Source organism: Peromyscus maniculatus, chromosome 5 (genome assembly GCF_049852395.1).
Source record: "Peromyscus maniculatus bairdii isolate BWxNUB_F1_BW_parent chromosome 5, HU_Pman_BW_mat_3.1, whole genome shotgun sequence".
NCBI classification, from domain to species: Eukaryota; Metazoa; Chordata; class Mammalia; order Rodentia; family Cricetidae; genus Peromyscus; species Peromyscus maniculatus.
The window spans coordinates 82,099,222-82,117,316 of record NC_134856.1 but is presented as its reverse complement, the minus strand read 5'-3'; the positions used below and the strand labels follow the sequence as shown (position 1 = coordinate 82,117,316).

Sequence of the window (18,095 nt, the reverse complement as noted above, 5' to 3'; positions counted from 1 at the left end):
AAGTTAAGTGAATTCCTTGCCCATCTCCCCTTTTTTAGCCTTGAATCTTACTATTGAGAACAGAAGTTAAGCTAGGAATAGAGAATCCTAGCATTTTGGTTTCATTTGATGGTCATTACATGAACAGTTTCTGCCAAGAAATCATACAAAAAAATTCACATTTCTTCATTTCAAATCTCACCAGAAAACTATTCATCCTCAAAACTAGACTATAAAGTAGGACAGATAAAATGTCACAACCAAGACATGTGTAGTGGGTTATATTACAGAATCTACTTAACTACTCCTACACACATTACCTTTCTCTACACCAAAGTCTTTAAGCAGATGCTTAGATATCATTAATAAATGTAGTAATGCTTAATAAACTTGATGGCCATTTCAAATCCTAATCAGTTAAACAAATTCTCTTCCAAATTTAAGACTATATTTTATTATTTCCCCCTAATTTTAAAATATATTTTTATGTATATACGGTTTGTACACATGTGCATATGTGTGTGGTGCCTGTAGAGGCCAGAATAGGGTGTCAGATCTCTTGCAGCTGGGGTTACAAGAGGCTGTGAATCACCTAAAACATGTGCCAGGAACAAAACTTAGGTCCTCTGTAAGAGCAGTATGTGGTCTGAACCACTACTCCATCTTTAAAGCCCCATTTTATAACTTTATTATAAAAATTAATTTTATAACTTTTAGGTTATACTTTATATGTTTACATGACACATTAGAAATGGGTAAAAACATAGCACAACCAAAGATGATCTCTACCTAATAGTACTAAATACCTACTCATTTGAATAATTTGTTTGTTTTTATGGGGTAGCTTCATTCTCCCTTAAAAAAAATTATATTATTAGTATGTGTATGCATATGTGCACATGCAATGTGTTCATGTGTCACAGCACAGGTATGTAGGCCAGGGGACAACTTTATGGAGTCGGTTCTCTCGTATCTTTTTGTGTGGGTTCTGGGAATCAAGCTCATGTTACCAGGCTTGCACAGCAAGTGCCTTTACCACCGAACTGTACTGTCAGCTCATTAATTCTTCTTTGAACTGGCAACAAGGTGAAAAAAAATTCCTGACTTTCCAGGATGGCAGTTCATTTGTGTAGGATGTTCTACGTTAGGCAGAAATGCTTATACTCAAATGGCAAAGGAAGACAACCAACACTGATTACTACTTTGAATCGCTGAGGTATCAAGACCCTCAACTTCTTACCAGGATCTACAAGGCCTTACCAAAAGCACACTGGTCCTCAGATGTGATTCTGGAGATCTGAAAAGAAATCGTCCACAAGTCTCCAGTAGAGTACACGCCATTTCAATATGATGATGAGAAAAGTCTGACAGAAGCATCTGGAATAATAAAAATGATGAAAAACTACAAAGACAACACATCAATTCTAAGAGAGAAAGAAAATAATACATGCCTCTGAATATGTCAATGATGAAAATCAAGCCTACTTTCGTAAGTTTTACTGCTGAATATTTTGTTCACCATCAAATTTTAGTAAAAACTTAAATATACTTAACATCTTTCTTTTCAGAAAAGGAAACTGATATCAAATCCTTTTCTATATTTATTAGATATTATGTATTTATTTTTCTTTATTATGTATGTGTGTAATTTATGTATATGTGTGCATTCATGTAGATGGCTTACCTTAAATGCAAATGGGCTCATATCATCAATACAAAAAAAACATAACTAGCTTATTAAATAAAACATAATAAGATCTAACTACTTGTCTGTAAGAAACACATCTCACTAACAAAGATGCAGACTAGGTAAAGGATGGAAATCTATGTATATGCAAATATATAAAGCAAACGAAAGCTGAAAACAAACTGGCATAGCTATTCCAATATCTCACTGTAGTAGTTTCCTTTCTGTTGCTGTAATAAAACACTCTGACCACATTTGGAAGAGCAAAGAGTTTATTTCAGCTTACAGGTTATAGTCTACTATTGAGAGGAGTCAGGGAAGGAACTCAAGCGGAACTTGAGGCAGAAGTCATGGAAGAAGGCTACTGTTTGCTGGCTCAGTCATAGGCTCATGCTTAACTAATTTTCTTATACAGTCCAGGACCACTTGCCCAAGGTATGGTGTTGTCACAGGGGGCTGGGTCCTGCTATATCAATTACCAACCAAGACAATGTCCCACAGACATGCCCACAGGCCAATCTGGTCTGGGCAATCCCTTAACTGAGACTTCCTTCTAGGTTAACTCAAGGTAACAATTAAAATAAAGTAGATTTACCTTAAGAAAAATAGATTTCAAACTAAATTTAGTCAAAAGAGACAAAGTAGGTAACTACATAATAATGAACAATTCACAAAAAGCACATAATGGGCTAGGATAGGGGTAGACAGCTCAGCAGGTAAAGCACTTGCAATAGAGTGCAGAGTTCAGATTCCAAGCACCAGCGTAAGGGCTGACTGGATATGGTGGCCACCTGTATCCCAGTGCTTCAGAGACTGAGGTAATTAATTCCCAGAGAAACCTGGCTAGCTAGAATAACTAAATCAGCGAGCACTAGTTTCAAGTGAGAGACCCTGCCTCAACATGCAAAGTGGAGAGAGATAGAGGAAAACATCTGGCATCAACCTTGGCTACACACACACACACACACACACACACACACACACAAATATACATGTAACAACAATGAAAAAGAGCTAGAGAGATGGCTCAGAGGTTAAGAGCACTGGCTGCTCTTGCAGAGGACCAGGGTTCAATGCCCGGCTCATAGGGGATCTAATGCCCTATTCTGACCCCCAGAGGGACTAGGCACACATGTGGTAGACAGATATATGCAGGCAAAACATTCATACAAATATATATATATATATATATATATATATATATATATATATATATATATATATATAATAACAACAACAATAAAAAAGATTTAACAATACTGAATAGATATGTAGGGAACGTTGGGAGTTCCTAATTTCATAAAACAAACATTAATAGGTAAAAAAGACAAAAGAGCAGGCGATTTCAAACTCTATGCTCATCCTTACATAAGTCAGGCAAACTAATATCAACAAAGAGATTTAAGAATTAAGTTAGAAGCTGGGCATGGTGGTACCACCCTGTTCGACAGGGCAGGAAGGGCTACACAGAAAAACCCTCTATTGAAAAAAGTAAAAGCGTTAATATTGACACAGGGTTTCTCTATATAGTCCTGAGTGTCCTGGAGCTAACTATGGAGAACAGGCTGGCCTCGAACTTGGAAAGATCCTCCTGTCTCTGCCTCTGCCTCTCAGGTGCTGGGATTAATGTCATGCACCAAGCCCAATCTGAGCAATACACTCTTAAATGGCCAGTAGGTCACTGAAGAAATCAGGGAGGAAATTTCAATTCCTAGAATCAAATGAAAATGCAAGTTAAAGTTACCAGAACTTTTGGGATAGTTCTAATGGGAAAGTTTACAGCTATGAAGGCTTACAGTAAAAAGTCAGCGATATCAGGGCTAGAGATGGCTCAGCATTCAACGTGCTCGCTGATCCTACGGGAACTCAAGTTCAGTTCCCAGCATCCACAGGGGGGCTCACAACACCTGTAACACCAGCGTCAAGAGATCTACTGCCCTCTTCTAGTCTCTGCAGGCACCACACACAGGTAGCATATACACATGTGCCACACATGTATACATACACACACAAATTAATCTATTGAAAAAGGTCAGAGATATCAAATTAATAATCTAATGACACACACAAGGTATAAGAAAAATGAAAAGACAAACACACAAAGAGTAAATAGCAAGAAATAAAAATCAGGGAAGAAGTTAATAAAATGGATGGTAAAAGAACAATACAGACTCAGGGCTGGAGAGGTGGCTCAGAGGTTAAGAGCACCAGCTGCTCTTCCAGTAGGTCCTGAGTTCAATTCCCAGCAACCACATGGTGGCTCACAACCATCTGTAATGAGATCTGGTGCCCTCTTCTGGCCTGCAGGCAGAACACTGTATACATAATAAATAAATAAATAATTAAAAAAAAAGAACAATATAGACTCAATAAAACAAAGAGTTGGTTCTTTAAAAAGATTTAAGATCGATCAACAAACCAGAAGACAATCTAAACAAAAGAATGAGAAATAAGACCTAAACTAATTATAATAGAAATGGAAAAGGAGAAGCTAGAGCAATGGCTCAGTGGTTAAGAGTACTTGTTGCTCTTGCAGAGGACCTGGGTTTGGTTCCCACCATCTATGTGATGGCTCACAGTCATTTTTAACTCCAGTTCCAAGAGAGTTGATGCTGAACTATGTGGGCACCAGATGGTGCACACACATGTAAGAAAAATTTCATATACATAAAGTAAAATAAATAAAATTATTAAAATAAAAATTTGTAACTAGAAAAGATTCCACTGAAATCCAGAATATCATTATGGAATACTTTGAAACTCATATTCCAAGAGAACCTGGAAAAATATGTAAGAAATAAATTCCTAGGTATATAACACATACCAAAGTAAAATTCTAGGACACAAACAACTTAAACAGACCCTTAACCAGCAACAAGACTGAAATAGTAGAGGTCCCTTAACAAAGAAGTCCCTTAACAGGATAGTTGCATTGCTAAATTCTACTAAGTGCTTAAAGAAGAGCCAATACCAATGCTCATGAAACTGTTCCCTACAACAGGAGAAAGACCACCACCAAACTCATTCTATAAAGCCAGTCTTATCCTAATACTAAAACTGGATGAAGACACAACAACAAAAAATTACATAGACCTTAGCCGGGCGGTGGTGGCGCACGCCTTTAATCCCAGCACTCGGGAGGCAGAGCCAGGCGGATCTCTGTGAGTTCGAGGCCAGCCTGGGCTACCAAGTGAGTCCCAGGAAAGGCGCAAAGCTACACAGAGAAACCCTGTCTTGAAACCCCCCCCCCCAAAAAAAAAATTACATAGACCAATTTCCTTGATGAACATGGATATAAAAATTCTCAGAAAAAAACAACTACAAACCAGGCTAATTAGATGGCTCTGTGGCTAAAGGCACTTGCTGAGAAAGAAATCGAAGGGTAAAAAAATCCCATTCACAAAAGCTTAACAAACAAACAACCTGAGGCAGGAGGTAATCCAATAAAGTGAAGGATTTTTACAATGAAAATCTGAAAGGTCAAAACAAGAATTGAAGATGATGCCGGGCGTTGGTGGCGCACGCCTTTAATCCCAGCACTCGGGAGGCAGAGCCAGGCGGATCTCTGTGAGTTCGAGGCCAGCCTGGGCTACCAAGTGAGTTCCAGGAAAGGCGCAAAGCTACACAGAGAAACCCTGTCTCGAAAAACCAAAAAAAAAAAAAAAAAAAAAAAAGAATTGAAGATGACACTGGAAGATGGAAAGCCCTCCCATACTCATGGACTGGCAGAAATAATATGTGAAAATGATTATATATTGAGGGGCTAGAGGATCCAGGTTCAATTCCATGGTGGATTCACAACCATCTGTAACTCTAGTTCCAGGGGATCTGATACTCTCTTCTGACTTCCAAGGCACCAGGCATACAACCAGTGCACAGATATACATGCAGGCAAAACACTCATACATAATTTAAAAAACCGATTATATAATTGAAAGCAATTTATAGACACAATGCAATTCCCATCAAAATCCCAATGACATTCTTCACAGAATGAAAAAAAATCCTAAAATTCATAAAGAAGCACAAAACACCTTAAACAGTCAAAGCAATTATTAAGCAAGAAGAACACTAGGTACCACAATCTCTGACCTCAAACTATGCTACAGAGACAAAGTAAGAAACAGCACAAAGTACTAGCACAAAATCAAACACATAGATCAATGGTCTAGAACAGAATACCCAAAAGTAACCTCCCCTCACACATATACTCACCTAATTGTTGATGGAAGTGTCAAAAGCATAAATTAAAAAAAGAAAACCTCTTCAAATGGTGCCAGGAAAACTGGACAGACATATGTGAAATCATGAACAAGGGGCACGCACGCACGCGCACGCGCGCGCACACACACACACACACACACACACACACACACACACACACACTGGATCTACCTCTCCCCTTATTCTATACAAAAATCAATTCAAAATAGATCAAAGACCTTAGTGTTGGAGGAAAACATGGGCAAAACACTTCAACATATAAGGCACAGAAAATAACTGAAAGGAACTCCAATAGCTCAAGAACCAACATTAAGGACTGACAAATGGGATCACACAACTTTAAAAAGCTGTGCACAGCCGGGCAGCGGTGGTGCACACCTTTAATCCCAGCACTCAGGAGGCAGAGCCAGGTGGATCTCTGTGAGTTCGAGGCTACCCTGGTGTACAGCACGAGATCTAGGGTAGGCACATCAAAACTACACAGAGAAACCCTGTCTCAAAAAACAAAACAAAAGCTTGTGTACAACAAAAGAAGTAAACACCAGAATGAACAGACAGCATACAGCACAAGTGAAAATCTGACAAGGGAGCAATATCTACAATCTATAAAGAGACTCCAAAATTAAATAGTGAAAAACAAAACACCCAATCAACAATTACATTAATGAACTGAATAGACAATTCTTACATGAAGAAATACAAGTGACTAAGAAATATTTGAAAAAGTGTTCAAAATCCTTAGCCATTAGGAAAATGCAAATTAAAACTACATCAAGGGCTGGAGTGATGGCTCAGCAGTTAAGAGCACTGACTGTTCTTTCAAAGGCCCGGGTTTAGTTCCCAGCACTCACATGGTGGCTCACAACCATCTGCAACTCTGGTTCTAATGCCCTTTTCTGACCTCTGTAGGGAACAGGCACAAAAATGGCAAAACATCCACACACAAAAATAAATAAATCTTAAAAAACAAAACCAAACCTCACTACATTGAGATTTTATGTTACCCATCGGAATAACCAACAAACAAATAAAAACAATGATTGGGACTGGAGAGATGTTTCTATAACACTTGCCATGCCAATTGTGATGACATGAGTGTGGATCCCCCAAACATGGTAGTGTGTACCTGTAATCCCAATACTCCAGCAGCCAGAAGAGAGGCAGAGACAAGAGACTCCCCAGAAACTTGTGAGTCAGCTAGTTTAACATGCAGGAACCTCAACAGAGACCCTGCCTAAAACAAGGTAAAAGGCTGTCCATTCTGACCTACACACCCAACCTGGCACATCCCCACCACCATCAACACATGCACATACACACAGGCAGGTACCTACACAAACAAACAAAACAAATGACAACAAGGGCTGATGAGGAACTGGGCAGGGAGGAACTCTTATTTAGAGCTTGTAAGAATACAGACTTGTGTAGCCACTATGGAAGTCAGTATTCTTCAAAATACCAAAAAACAGAACTGCCAAATGACCAACTATATACCACTCCTAACCATATGGCCAATGGATATACTACAGAAATACTGGAACATCCATGTTTACTGTTGTATTGTTGTATACAATAGGCAAGATATGGAACTCACACAGTAAAGATACACAGCAGAACTTTTATTTAATTGTAAGAATGAAATTATATCATTTATAGGAAAATGGATGATTATGTTAAGAGAAATAAGACATGCTTTCTATCATGTGAAATCTAGATTGAATGGTGTGTTTATGTGTGTATATATGCAGAAAGAGAGCAATGAGGAAGAAGAAAGAGGTCTAAAGAGGGGTAAGGAGAGAATAAGAAAGGAACAGAACATATGAAAGCTGAGGGGTAATTATTTGGAGGGAGGGAGACTAAGAAAAACAGGGAAGAGAGGATAGTGGGGAGGAGTAAAAAGGAATTAGTATAATAATATATATGTATGAAAATGCTACAATAAAACCCATTTCTTTGCATGCCAGTCAAAACACTGACTTTAAAAAAAGTAGGAATGTAAATCTTTTCAAGAGCATGTGGTGGTTAGAATGTAAATGGTTCCTATAAACTCTTAGGGAGTGGCACTATTTGAAATGATGAGGTCTTGTTGGAGGAAGTGTGTCACTGGGCGCAGACTTTGAGATTTCTAAAGCTCAAGCCCAGCCCAGTGGTTCCCTCTCTCTTCCTGCTGCCTGCTGATCCAGATGTAGAACTCTCAGCTCCTTCTCCAGCACCATGTCTGCCTGCATGCTGCCATGCTTCCCACCATGATAATAATGGACTAAACCTCTGAACTGTAAGCCAGCCCCAATTAAATGTTTTCTTTTGTAAGAGTTGTCATGGTCATGGTTTCTCTTCACAGCAATAGAAACCCTCACTAAGACTGTGTAAAGCAGAAAGTCAGCCTTCACATATGAAGTATTTGTTGAAAATGACAGAAAACAAATATACAAATGCAAAACCCGAAAATGGTATAAAAGTTGGGCTTAGTGTCACATGCTTCTTATCTTAGTACTCAAGGCATGAATATAGTAAGCTTAAGAGACTAAAAAAAATCAAAAAGTTATGATAAAAATCCCTGCAGATTAATCTGTGCATAGACTGATGATTATTTTCTTAAAATGAATTCTTGGAAACAGAAATTCTATGTCAGGAAACATGTATACTTCCTACATAGGTTTGAATAATTTAAGATTACACAAAATGCATTAATATATTTAAACAGTCTCTGGCGTGGCTCCCAGTCACTCTTAGCTGCCTGAGGTTTGCCTGAGACATCCTCTGCTGTTAAGCACTCTCCTGAGACTCCCTAGGGGAGTTTAGGAGGCTTAATGCTCTGAATATTTACAATGCTCTGAATATTAGTATTTTTAAACATTAAAAGCATGCAGTTTAAGTAAAATTTTATTTTAGGAAAAAAATAATTTTAGAAAAAGAATGATTATTTAAAATGTAGGTTTATCAATTCTGCTCTAACTTTACCATATATAATTAATGTTATTATTTGATTTCTAATTTAATTTCATTATGGACAGAAAATATAATCTGAAGTATTTCAGTAACCAATCCATGCACATCTGAAGAGATTATCTTGGTGTCAAATATAATGTCAATTAGATAAAGGTTTGGTAAACTGTTCATCAAACTCTAATAGTATACACTGTTTCTTCCTACCCATTACTGTGATTATTTCTTCATATATTTTGAAGTTATGCTGCCAGATGCATAATACTTTCTTGTTAAGATGGCCTTTCCATAAATGAGAGTGATTCTGTCCAATATGCTTTCTGCTGCACAGACTTTGAAAACAGTCTGATGAGGCCCAGTCTTCTTGACTAGTATTTATACAGTACACTTTGTCTTTTTACTTTAGCCTGTTTTGTCTATAGCTTTAAGACCATCCCTCTTGTAGGTAGCATCAAATTATTTTAACTAAGTATTGTACTTATATGAATTTTATTTGATATATTTTGTCCCTTTTATTCAATTACTGAAATATCTGCATTTGTATCTACCATCTTACCATTTGTTTTCTATTTTACTCACATATTTAAAAATATTCCTTTTTACTGTTCTTGACAAATTAACTTTAAGTTAATCAAATATTTAAACATTTTATCTATAATTTATATATAAAAACATTTTCTATTAAAAACATTGCATCACTTACCTTTAAACAATGCAGTGTATCATTTTTGGTGAACATCTTAAACTTGGTTAGTTCTCCAATAAAACGGACTGTTTTGTTCTTTGTTTCAATGTTGATCTGGTCCTTTTTTCGTACCTATAAAAGACATTGCTTAGATAATTAACATTTTGAATATCTGTGATAAAAACTACTTTAATATATTTTAATTCACTTCAAATATTTCAAATAAATTGGGAAAGACTTCTTGTCTTCAAATTATTTTAAGTTAAGGAAAAATTTGGCCATGTTGTCCACACCAGTACTAGGAAGTACTTGCAAAAGTGCTCCATGATCCAGTAATTTGGGGAACCAACTGATTGTTTTTTTTCAGGCTTAAAGAAGACCTCAAAGTAACCTGTTTAATTTAAATCAGTATTTCTCAAGTTTATTTAGTAATCTAGGCAATTTTATGTAATATTAACCACTATCAATTAACAGAACATCAGATCAATATTTTAAGAACACACTTTAGGAAATGCTGCTTTAAAAATAATAATGCTGAAAGCTCATTTAAGTCAAAAATATTTTCAGATGTTGTTATACCATGAACTATATTACATATTTTGTAAAATTCACTACAATGAAACATGCAATATATTCACTGTTGTTTTCATTACCAGAAATAATCATGTGTCAAATCTCAAATCCTTTGCAAGTTTGAGTTCTACACTGATGCATACATTAAAAAAAAAATCAAATGTAGCAAAATTCCATTAAAACAGTCTAATATGGATACACTGAGATAAGTATAATTAGATTTAACTGTAGGATTGATTATATTTTCATAAGAAATCTAAATTTACAGTCTAGAAATCTATTATGTAAACAATGACCATGAAATGGTAGCATCTCCAATTAATTCCATGCTCTTTCCATAATATTGCCCACTTATTTTATCCAGAACATTGATAACATTCAGGGAAATAAATGATAGCTGTTACTCTTGTGGTGCAGTAGGGGAAGGGAGGTGGAGAGACAGGGAAAAGAGGGAGAAAGAAGGAGAAAGATCTCAAAAGTGTCATATGACTTGACTAGGGTGAATACCAAGATTCAAATTTCCCAAATATCAACTGAAATTTACTTCACTCATCCATAATATGATGGAATTCCAAGTTTAAAAAAAGGGGTTAATCTCATCAGCAGCCATATACTTTATGATCATTATTTTATTGAACTTTTATAAACCAGACAACTAAACACGCAATGGAATTTTTGACTTTCAGGCATCTACTTTCTATAGCAAACGGGTATTTAGACTTTTTAGAATTTTAGTGATTGATTGATGATTGATTGATTGATTGAGACAGGGTCTTCTTACTAGGTAGCCCTGGCTGACCTGAAGCTTCCTATATAGACCAGGTAGTTTTAAACTTGCAACAGTCCTCCTGTCTCTACCTCACGGGTGCTAGGATTATAGGTGTGTGACACCATACCCAGTCTCTTTAGTGATGACTTTAAAGTAAAATCATGTTTACTAAAATTCCAGAGCAAACTAGGAGGTCATCAATACTAAACCTAACCCGAAGTATCAACAAAAGCATATCAAGCAAAAACAAAATCACAAACGAGCCAGAAAACTTCATTCTAGTCATATTATTTCCAGAAAAAGATGTGTGGTTAGAGACAAACAGAAAATACAGCCAGAGCAGAACAAGTACATGTTCTATCTCTGAGCTCCTACCAAGCCTTATTAGCTATTTTGAAATTTGGTACCTACTATAGTTAAGCTCCGGTACTGTGGAACACTAAGAGTTACTCTTGCCACCCAACTGCACTCCACGTACCTACTAGCTACTCTCTGCATTTCTCCCCACCTTCACCCCTTCCCAGATTCTGGTAATCACTCTTTTAAAAAATGTTTCTTTTTATTTTATGTGTATGTCCAAGTGTCTACAAGTATATATATGCACCATGTGTGTGCCTGGTGCTTGTGAAGGCTGGGAAAGCATGTTGGATCCCTTGAAACAGAAGTTACAGATGGCTGTAAGTCACCATGTGGGCGTTGGCAACCAAACCCAGGTCCTTTGCAAGAGGAGCCAGTACTCATAACCACAGAGCCATCTCTCCTGACCTAGAAATCACTATTTTATTCCCTATTTCTCTGCGATTTATTTTTCTTCCCTTCAAAACTATGAAAATATTAAAAATAAAGACCAATTATCTCCATTCCTGATGTTCAGAAAAGAAGCTGAAAACATTTTAAAAGACTGTAATGGGATGGGGGGAACAACCCCACTGACTTATTCAGTATTCTTCACTATCATTTCTTCAAAACTTATAATCAAAGACATACCAAAAAATTTATGCAAAACTATACTTTCTCTTAGCCAAAAGACTGAGAATCAATACTTCTGTAAAACTAAATGCAGATCAACAATATGCATTTGTTTATATATTATCAGCTCAGTGATTACTATTGTAAAATTTTACTTACATTACTTATATTACTTTTCCTTACATTATCTTTAACAAAAATGCTGCTTCCAATTCAGTTATTTAAAGATAGATAAAACTAAATTTATTACTGTTAGTGTGCAACACCAAATAACCTCAGATATGTCCACCCATAAATTTTTTAAACTTTTTCTATGCCCATCATTTACTATTCCCCTATAAAAAAGAAACTGCTGGCCCTTCTAGAAGGGCCAATAGATATTTGTCCAAAAAGACACATTTTCCCTCTATAATTTGTTCTTTTGACTTAACATTAACTTTATCCACTAATTCAATACACTTTTCTACAAATCTATTATATGCTAACCCTGTAATCTGCTCTGAGCCTATAAATAAGTAAATTTACCATAATTTACATAGATATTTTTTAATTTGGTGGAACATTAGTCTCAAAAGTTTACAGTCAATCTTCTGGGACTAGGAGGGAAGGTGAGGATAAATTTGAAACTTTTACTCACACACATACTTTGCCTCATAGTTTTCATTTACTTTTTTATGTTCTATATTGTACATAAAATGTTATAATTGCAAATGTAAGTTTAAAATCATGTATATATAATAAAAATATAGATTTACTGCATAAACATATTTGTATTCCACTTATCTTAACCAACTGTTTTAGTTTGACTGTGAATGTTTCTAGAAGCTTGTATGTTGAACACTGTGGAAAATTTTGGGAAGCAGGCCCTAAGTGGGAGGAAATGCAGATCACTGGGGGTGGGGGTGTGTGTCTTTGAAGGGTATACCTGGTTCCTGCTCTCTTGTTCCTTCTCTAGTTCCCATCTACTGTGACATTTCAGCCACCATGATGCTCTCCCCCAAACACATGGAGTCAAGTAATCATCAATTCAACTCTCCAAGATGAATAAAATGTGCCCTTCCTCTCTTAAGTTGTTTATGTGAGGTATTCGGGTCAACTGTGAAAAGCTAATACACCAATAATGAATTTTAATTAAACCAAGTAGAAAGACCATTTTTTAGAATGTCAGTGAGGATGATTTGCTTAAACAAAAGCTGCCCTCTTCTTCATTTAGGAAGGAGACTCTGATGAAAATTTGGAGGACCAAGAATACTAGAAACAAAAATACTCCTTAGGCTGGAGAGATGGCTCAGCGGTTAAGAGCATTGACTGCTCTTCCAGAGGACCTGGATTCGATTCCCAGCACCCACACGGCAGCTTACAACTGTCCGTAACTTCATTTTCTAGGGGACCTGACACCCTCACACAGACATACATGCAAGTAAAACACCAATGCATGTAAAATAAAAATAAATTAAAAAAAATACTCCTCATAGTTACACTATCAGAACACAAAATTTTATGAAAAACCTTTTTTCAGTGTGGCACATTGGCACCATGGTTATCTAGCCCTTTAAAAAAAAAAACCTACAATTGGGCTTTGAGATGATCAGTTTCTCCTAGCACAGTTCATGATGTAAACAAAGCTTTTTAATTTCTTTTTCTCAGAGGTGTTCAATCTATGAATGTCTCTAAGGATCTTGAAACATATTGCCGAACTGTTTTATCTAAATTCTTACCTGATTGAAGTATATAAGAATGTTGATTTCTCACTTCTATTAGCTTTATTGATCTGTCAAATTAGCAAATCCATTGTTTAACTAGAATTTCTTTGACTACATATAGTTTTATCAGCTTTACTTCTCAGCTGAGATTCTTAAGGGGGCAAATATGATCATATTGTGGCAATATATTGGACCTAGATAGAAGACAGAGACAGGGAAACCTGGTTAAAGAGCTATTGTCATAACTCAAGCTGTGGATAATGAAAGACAGTGGCAGCGGGTATGATGAGAAGTAGCTAGAACTAGAGTGTTTCAGAATGTGACAAGAATTTGGTGAACATAGATACTGAATATGAGAGAACCTTAACAGTTCAATAAAATATACTGTATTTATGGGGAAAATACAGAAGTACATTCAATGAAGTAAAATATAACGATGTTCGTAGAAGAAAATAATAAGTCTGTTTTGTGGATACAACTGGTTTCTAGAAGGACAAAAATACTGTCTATGCACTGGACAGGCTGTAGCAAGATACACACATTTGGTGACATGAAGTTGTTGGGAAACAAGCATTAATTGAAGCCAGACAATTATGTTCCCACTCAAAAAGCAGGACTGAGCCAGGTGTGATAGTACACATCTGTAATCACACTGAAGATAGTACACACTGGAAAGTGGAATAGAGGATTAATTCAAAGCCAGCCTCTGCTACAATTATGAGTTTAAAGCTGGCCCAAATTACATGAAATCCTGTCTCTAACAACAACAACAGCAACAAAGAGGTGCAAAAGAAGACTAATGAATTTCAACACATAAATCTACCTTAAAAAAGATTAACAATAATAAACGTAAGATCCAGGATAATATTTATATTAGGTATTGTACTATATATAGATTATCTCATTTACTACTTAGGACAAGTATTGCTTCAAAGAGCAAAATTATTATCATTAAATATACCTGTTTAACATCTGAGTAACTAAGCTCTAGTCACAATGTTAACATGGTTCCAGAATTATGTCTTCTAAAAAATCAGGAGAGTCCAGTGGTTTAGAATCTACAAGGACATCAACTAATGGGTAATCAGGAAATTTAGTGATCTCTATTAAGAATATTGCTATGATGGTTTTAAGAAAAAAATTGTATCTTAAAAAAATCCCAATAAAAAGGAAAACAAACAAACAAACAAACAAACAAACAAAAAACCAACCAAACAAACAAAACAACAGGATGTGGTGGCACATGCCTATAATCCCAGTAGAGGCTAGAGGATCTGAAGTTCAAGGTCATCCCCCACTACACAGTAAACTGGAGGCCAGCCTGGGATACATGAGTCCCTTTCTCAAAATAAGGAAGAAATTTAAGATGGGTGTTGTAGCTGTTACTTTGTTTTCATTTGATAATAGTTGTACATTAAACACATATAAAGCCTAACAGAAATAAGTTAGGTAGAGTTTGCAGATTAGGAAGTTAGGAAGGAGAGGTCCTGGGAGAGACAGAAAGTAATCAATTACTTCAACTACCTTCTTTTCTATTCTGAGAACAGTGGGTTCCCAAGATTGCAGCAGTATAAAGTATGCCAATGTCTTCAACTTCTACTTCAATTTTCAGGGTAAGAGAAGTATGCATGTATAGAATACCCTTAATTGTACATTTTTCACCAAATGCACTAATCATACTTACTCCAACAATTTGCTTAATTTAGGGTTTGGCTGAGAGATTGAAGCATATAATTGATATAGCACTTTCATAGTGCTCACTGGTATAATAGATCCTCATTGGTACAAGGGATCAATTATATCACCAAGAATATGACTTCTGCTGTATCTATTCCTGAAGTAGCAGCATTTATCAAAGTGTGTTCTTTATGGGCTATATACTCATACTCCTCTAGTACATTTACAGAGCACAATTACCCTCATGAAGTTTTGATAAGTTTTATAATAAGACAAAACAAAACTGTTAAGCTTTAATAAGCCCAGTGTTTCCCAAGTTCTCTAAATATAGAAACCTTACCTGGCTCACTATTGCCTATGAAAATCTAAAACACATTTAAGCAAAACATGGTCCAGGAAAATCTTAATCACAAAGATAGTAATAAATAAACACAGTAAAGAAGAAGTAATTAGAGATCAATCTGTCCTTCATGAATTTCTTGCTCTGAACTCCCCAATAAGCCATTTTGCAAGTACATAATCATAATTTATTTTTTGACTCTTGCTTTTATATTTACATCTTATTTGTGAGCTATAGAGTGAGGTTCCTGACCTCAGGAATCATCTAAGCTTTTTTGAGTGCTCAGCAATACTACTGACTTGTAAATCCTGAGTACATTAGTGTTTACTGAACACAGTAAACAATAGTTTTACTGACATTCCCAACAACTTACTGTAGAGTTTTGTAATATAACTTTCAATGGCTATGGTGACATCTAAACTTCAGTTGTTTCCAAGTCTACCAGTCTCGAGCAGTGTCATTTCACCCACCAATCATATCACTTCCATAAGGTGACTGGGTAACTAAGGCACAGGAGAACTACTAATACAGTCTGTTCAGGTTTGTAGAAGTGGAAAGGAAGGGAAGCTGCCTGCTAAGAGATCTCTGGGATTTACCGGAGAGTTGTTTAAAGAACTTAACAGTATCCAAGATAAAATTCTTCAAGAATCAATAAAACACAGCAACAGAAGAATTCACTGATATCTTAGGATTTATGAAAGCTATTATACTTCCCACTTTTGGAACTCAGCACCTCAACAGACACCTGTGAGGGAGCATATCCAACTTTCTTTGGGGCTAATTCTCTTTTTTTCTGGGGTCAACAATAAGGCCTGTGTCTTGACCTTGAAGAATGATTTTTAATTGGTAAAAAGAAAAAATACAATACCTATAATGAGAGGACAAAATAACAGCTCCCCTCCTCTCTGAAGCAGCATTATCAACTTTAAGCGTTGTTAAGTACACCTACACTTTAAAAATTTTAAATTCCATAAATTCTCAACTACTATGCCACTATCAATTTCAAAAGTACACTTATCAACAAAATTATTATGTTCAACCAAAGAACCCTCACTCAACTTACTAGAATATATACATATTACAAAATAAACGCTTAAATACATACATGAAATCTGAAATCCCCCCTCAGCATGGAACAAAGATCCTCTGCTACATCAGACATGCAGGGATGCAATGTAGCAACCAATCTTGCATAAAATGGTAGCAAATCCAACCTGCAAAAGTTATATGTGATATGTGTAAAAGGAAAGACATACCAGAATTCATTTAAAACTTAAACTTTCTCAGATTTACTCACATAGTAAATAATTTTTAAAAAGCTAACCATTCATACATGCCAATTCATTGCCATTATAAAGTTTCTGAAAATTCAGTAAGCCTTGTAAAAGTGTATTAATAACCTGGCATTTTTTAGTCTGTATTTTGATTAGGTATGTAATTTTGATACATGAAATGCTTTGTGAAGAAAATGCATTCTGACATGGCTTAAATTTTTAATTATATAATTACCCAGTAACAGATTATTTACAAACCTAAAGGCAACTTAAATACTGCAAGTCAGAATCCTTTCAAACTACTTCCTTCATTTATCCAGGGGTAAGTCATTTGGAAATACCAATTCCTGAAGTAAGAAAGTAACCAAGAACCAAAAAGTACCTAAGATATTAACATAATATCAAAAGATGCAAATAACCTCTGTTCATCGACCAAACCCATTCAGATCCTCGTGTAAGATCTTACTCTACCCAATGGCAGTATGTGGCATTCATGCTGTCACCTCACTCCACTGACAGAGCACTCTGTCCCATCAAATGTGGCTGCAGCTCCAGAATTCATCTTATTTAATCCAATACTCCAGGCAATTACTGCTAACTGGAATCAACACACAAACTACAATTTATTTTCCATTCCTATCACAGCTATTATGTTACATGATTTGATTATTTAGCTATTCAGCACTCAGTGGATCGCACAGGCCAGAGATGAGAAGCCATAAGGAGAAACAAACGCAGCTATGCTGGCAGCAATAGGGCCAGCAATGCAGACAGGGAAGCTAAACACTACAAAGAGCAGATGGAAACTGTGCCAGCTGGAAGCTCTTACCAGACAAACAAATAATCCTACAGTTCTTAACTATCCCCAAATATGTGCTTGTATGACTGACTGGTGTAGGAAAATAGGTCATTATTACTAAAGGTATACCTGTCATAGCAGGCTACAAATTAGATGTGCAATTAGAATTAGATTGACCCTGAGACAAGGAAGGTAAAGGAGATATGGCGTTAAGGAAGGAAAAGTAAATTCATAGCTAAAATCTTAAAAACTTGGTTTTCTTCTCTGACTTCTATAACTTCTTTTAAAACATTCATTTGTGTTTTAACATTTTGTTTTTAAACAAAACCTTTTCATGAGTGATAGACTATCCCTTAACATCAGAATTTCTACCATTATAAAAAGGGAAGATTTTTTTATTTGCCTAACTATCCTTAAGTTAGGCAAATACTTTTGTAAATGAAAACACCAAAACCTGAAAGCCAGAGAGA

The 18,095-nt window shown here is 36.0% G+C and overlaps 1 protein-coding gene across 12 annotated transcripts in view; it reads right to left on the bottom strand.

Moving 5' to 3' along the window:
• The window catches only part of Upf2 (UPF2 regulator of nonsense mediated mRNA decay), a 122,634-nt gene that overhangs the window by 41,649 nt on the left and 62,890 nt on the right, over positions 1-18,095 (bottom strand). For all 12 annotated transcript variants that reach the window (XM_076572766.1, XM_076572769.1, XM_076572767.1 and 9 more), the window contains 3 exons: positions 16,658-16,766; positions 9,540-9,653; positions 1,240-1,356 (listed from right to left, as the gene is read on the bottom strand). In XM_076572766.1, the coding sequence (XP_076428881.1) occupies positions 1,240-1,356; positions 9,540-9,653; positions 16,658-16,766 (340 nt within the window). The remainder of the gene's footprint in view (positions 1-1,239; positions 1,357-9,539; positions 9,654-16,657; positions 16,767-18,095) is intronic.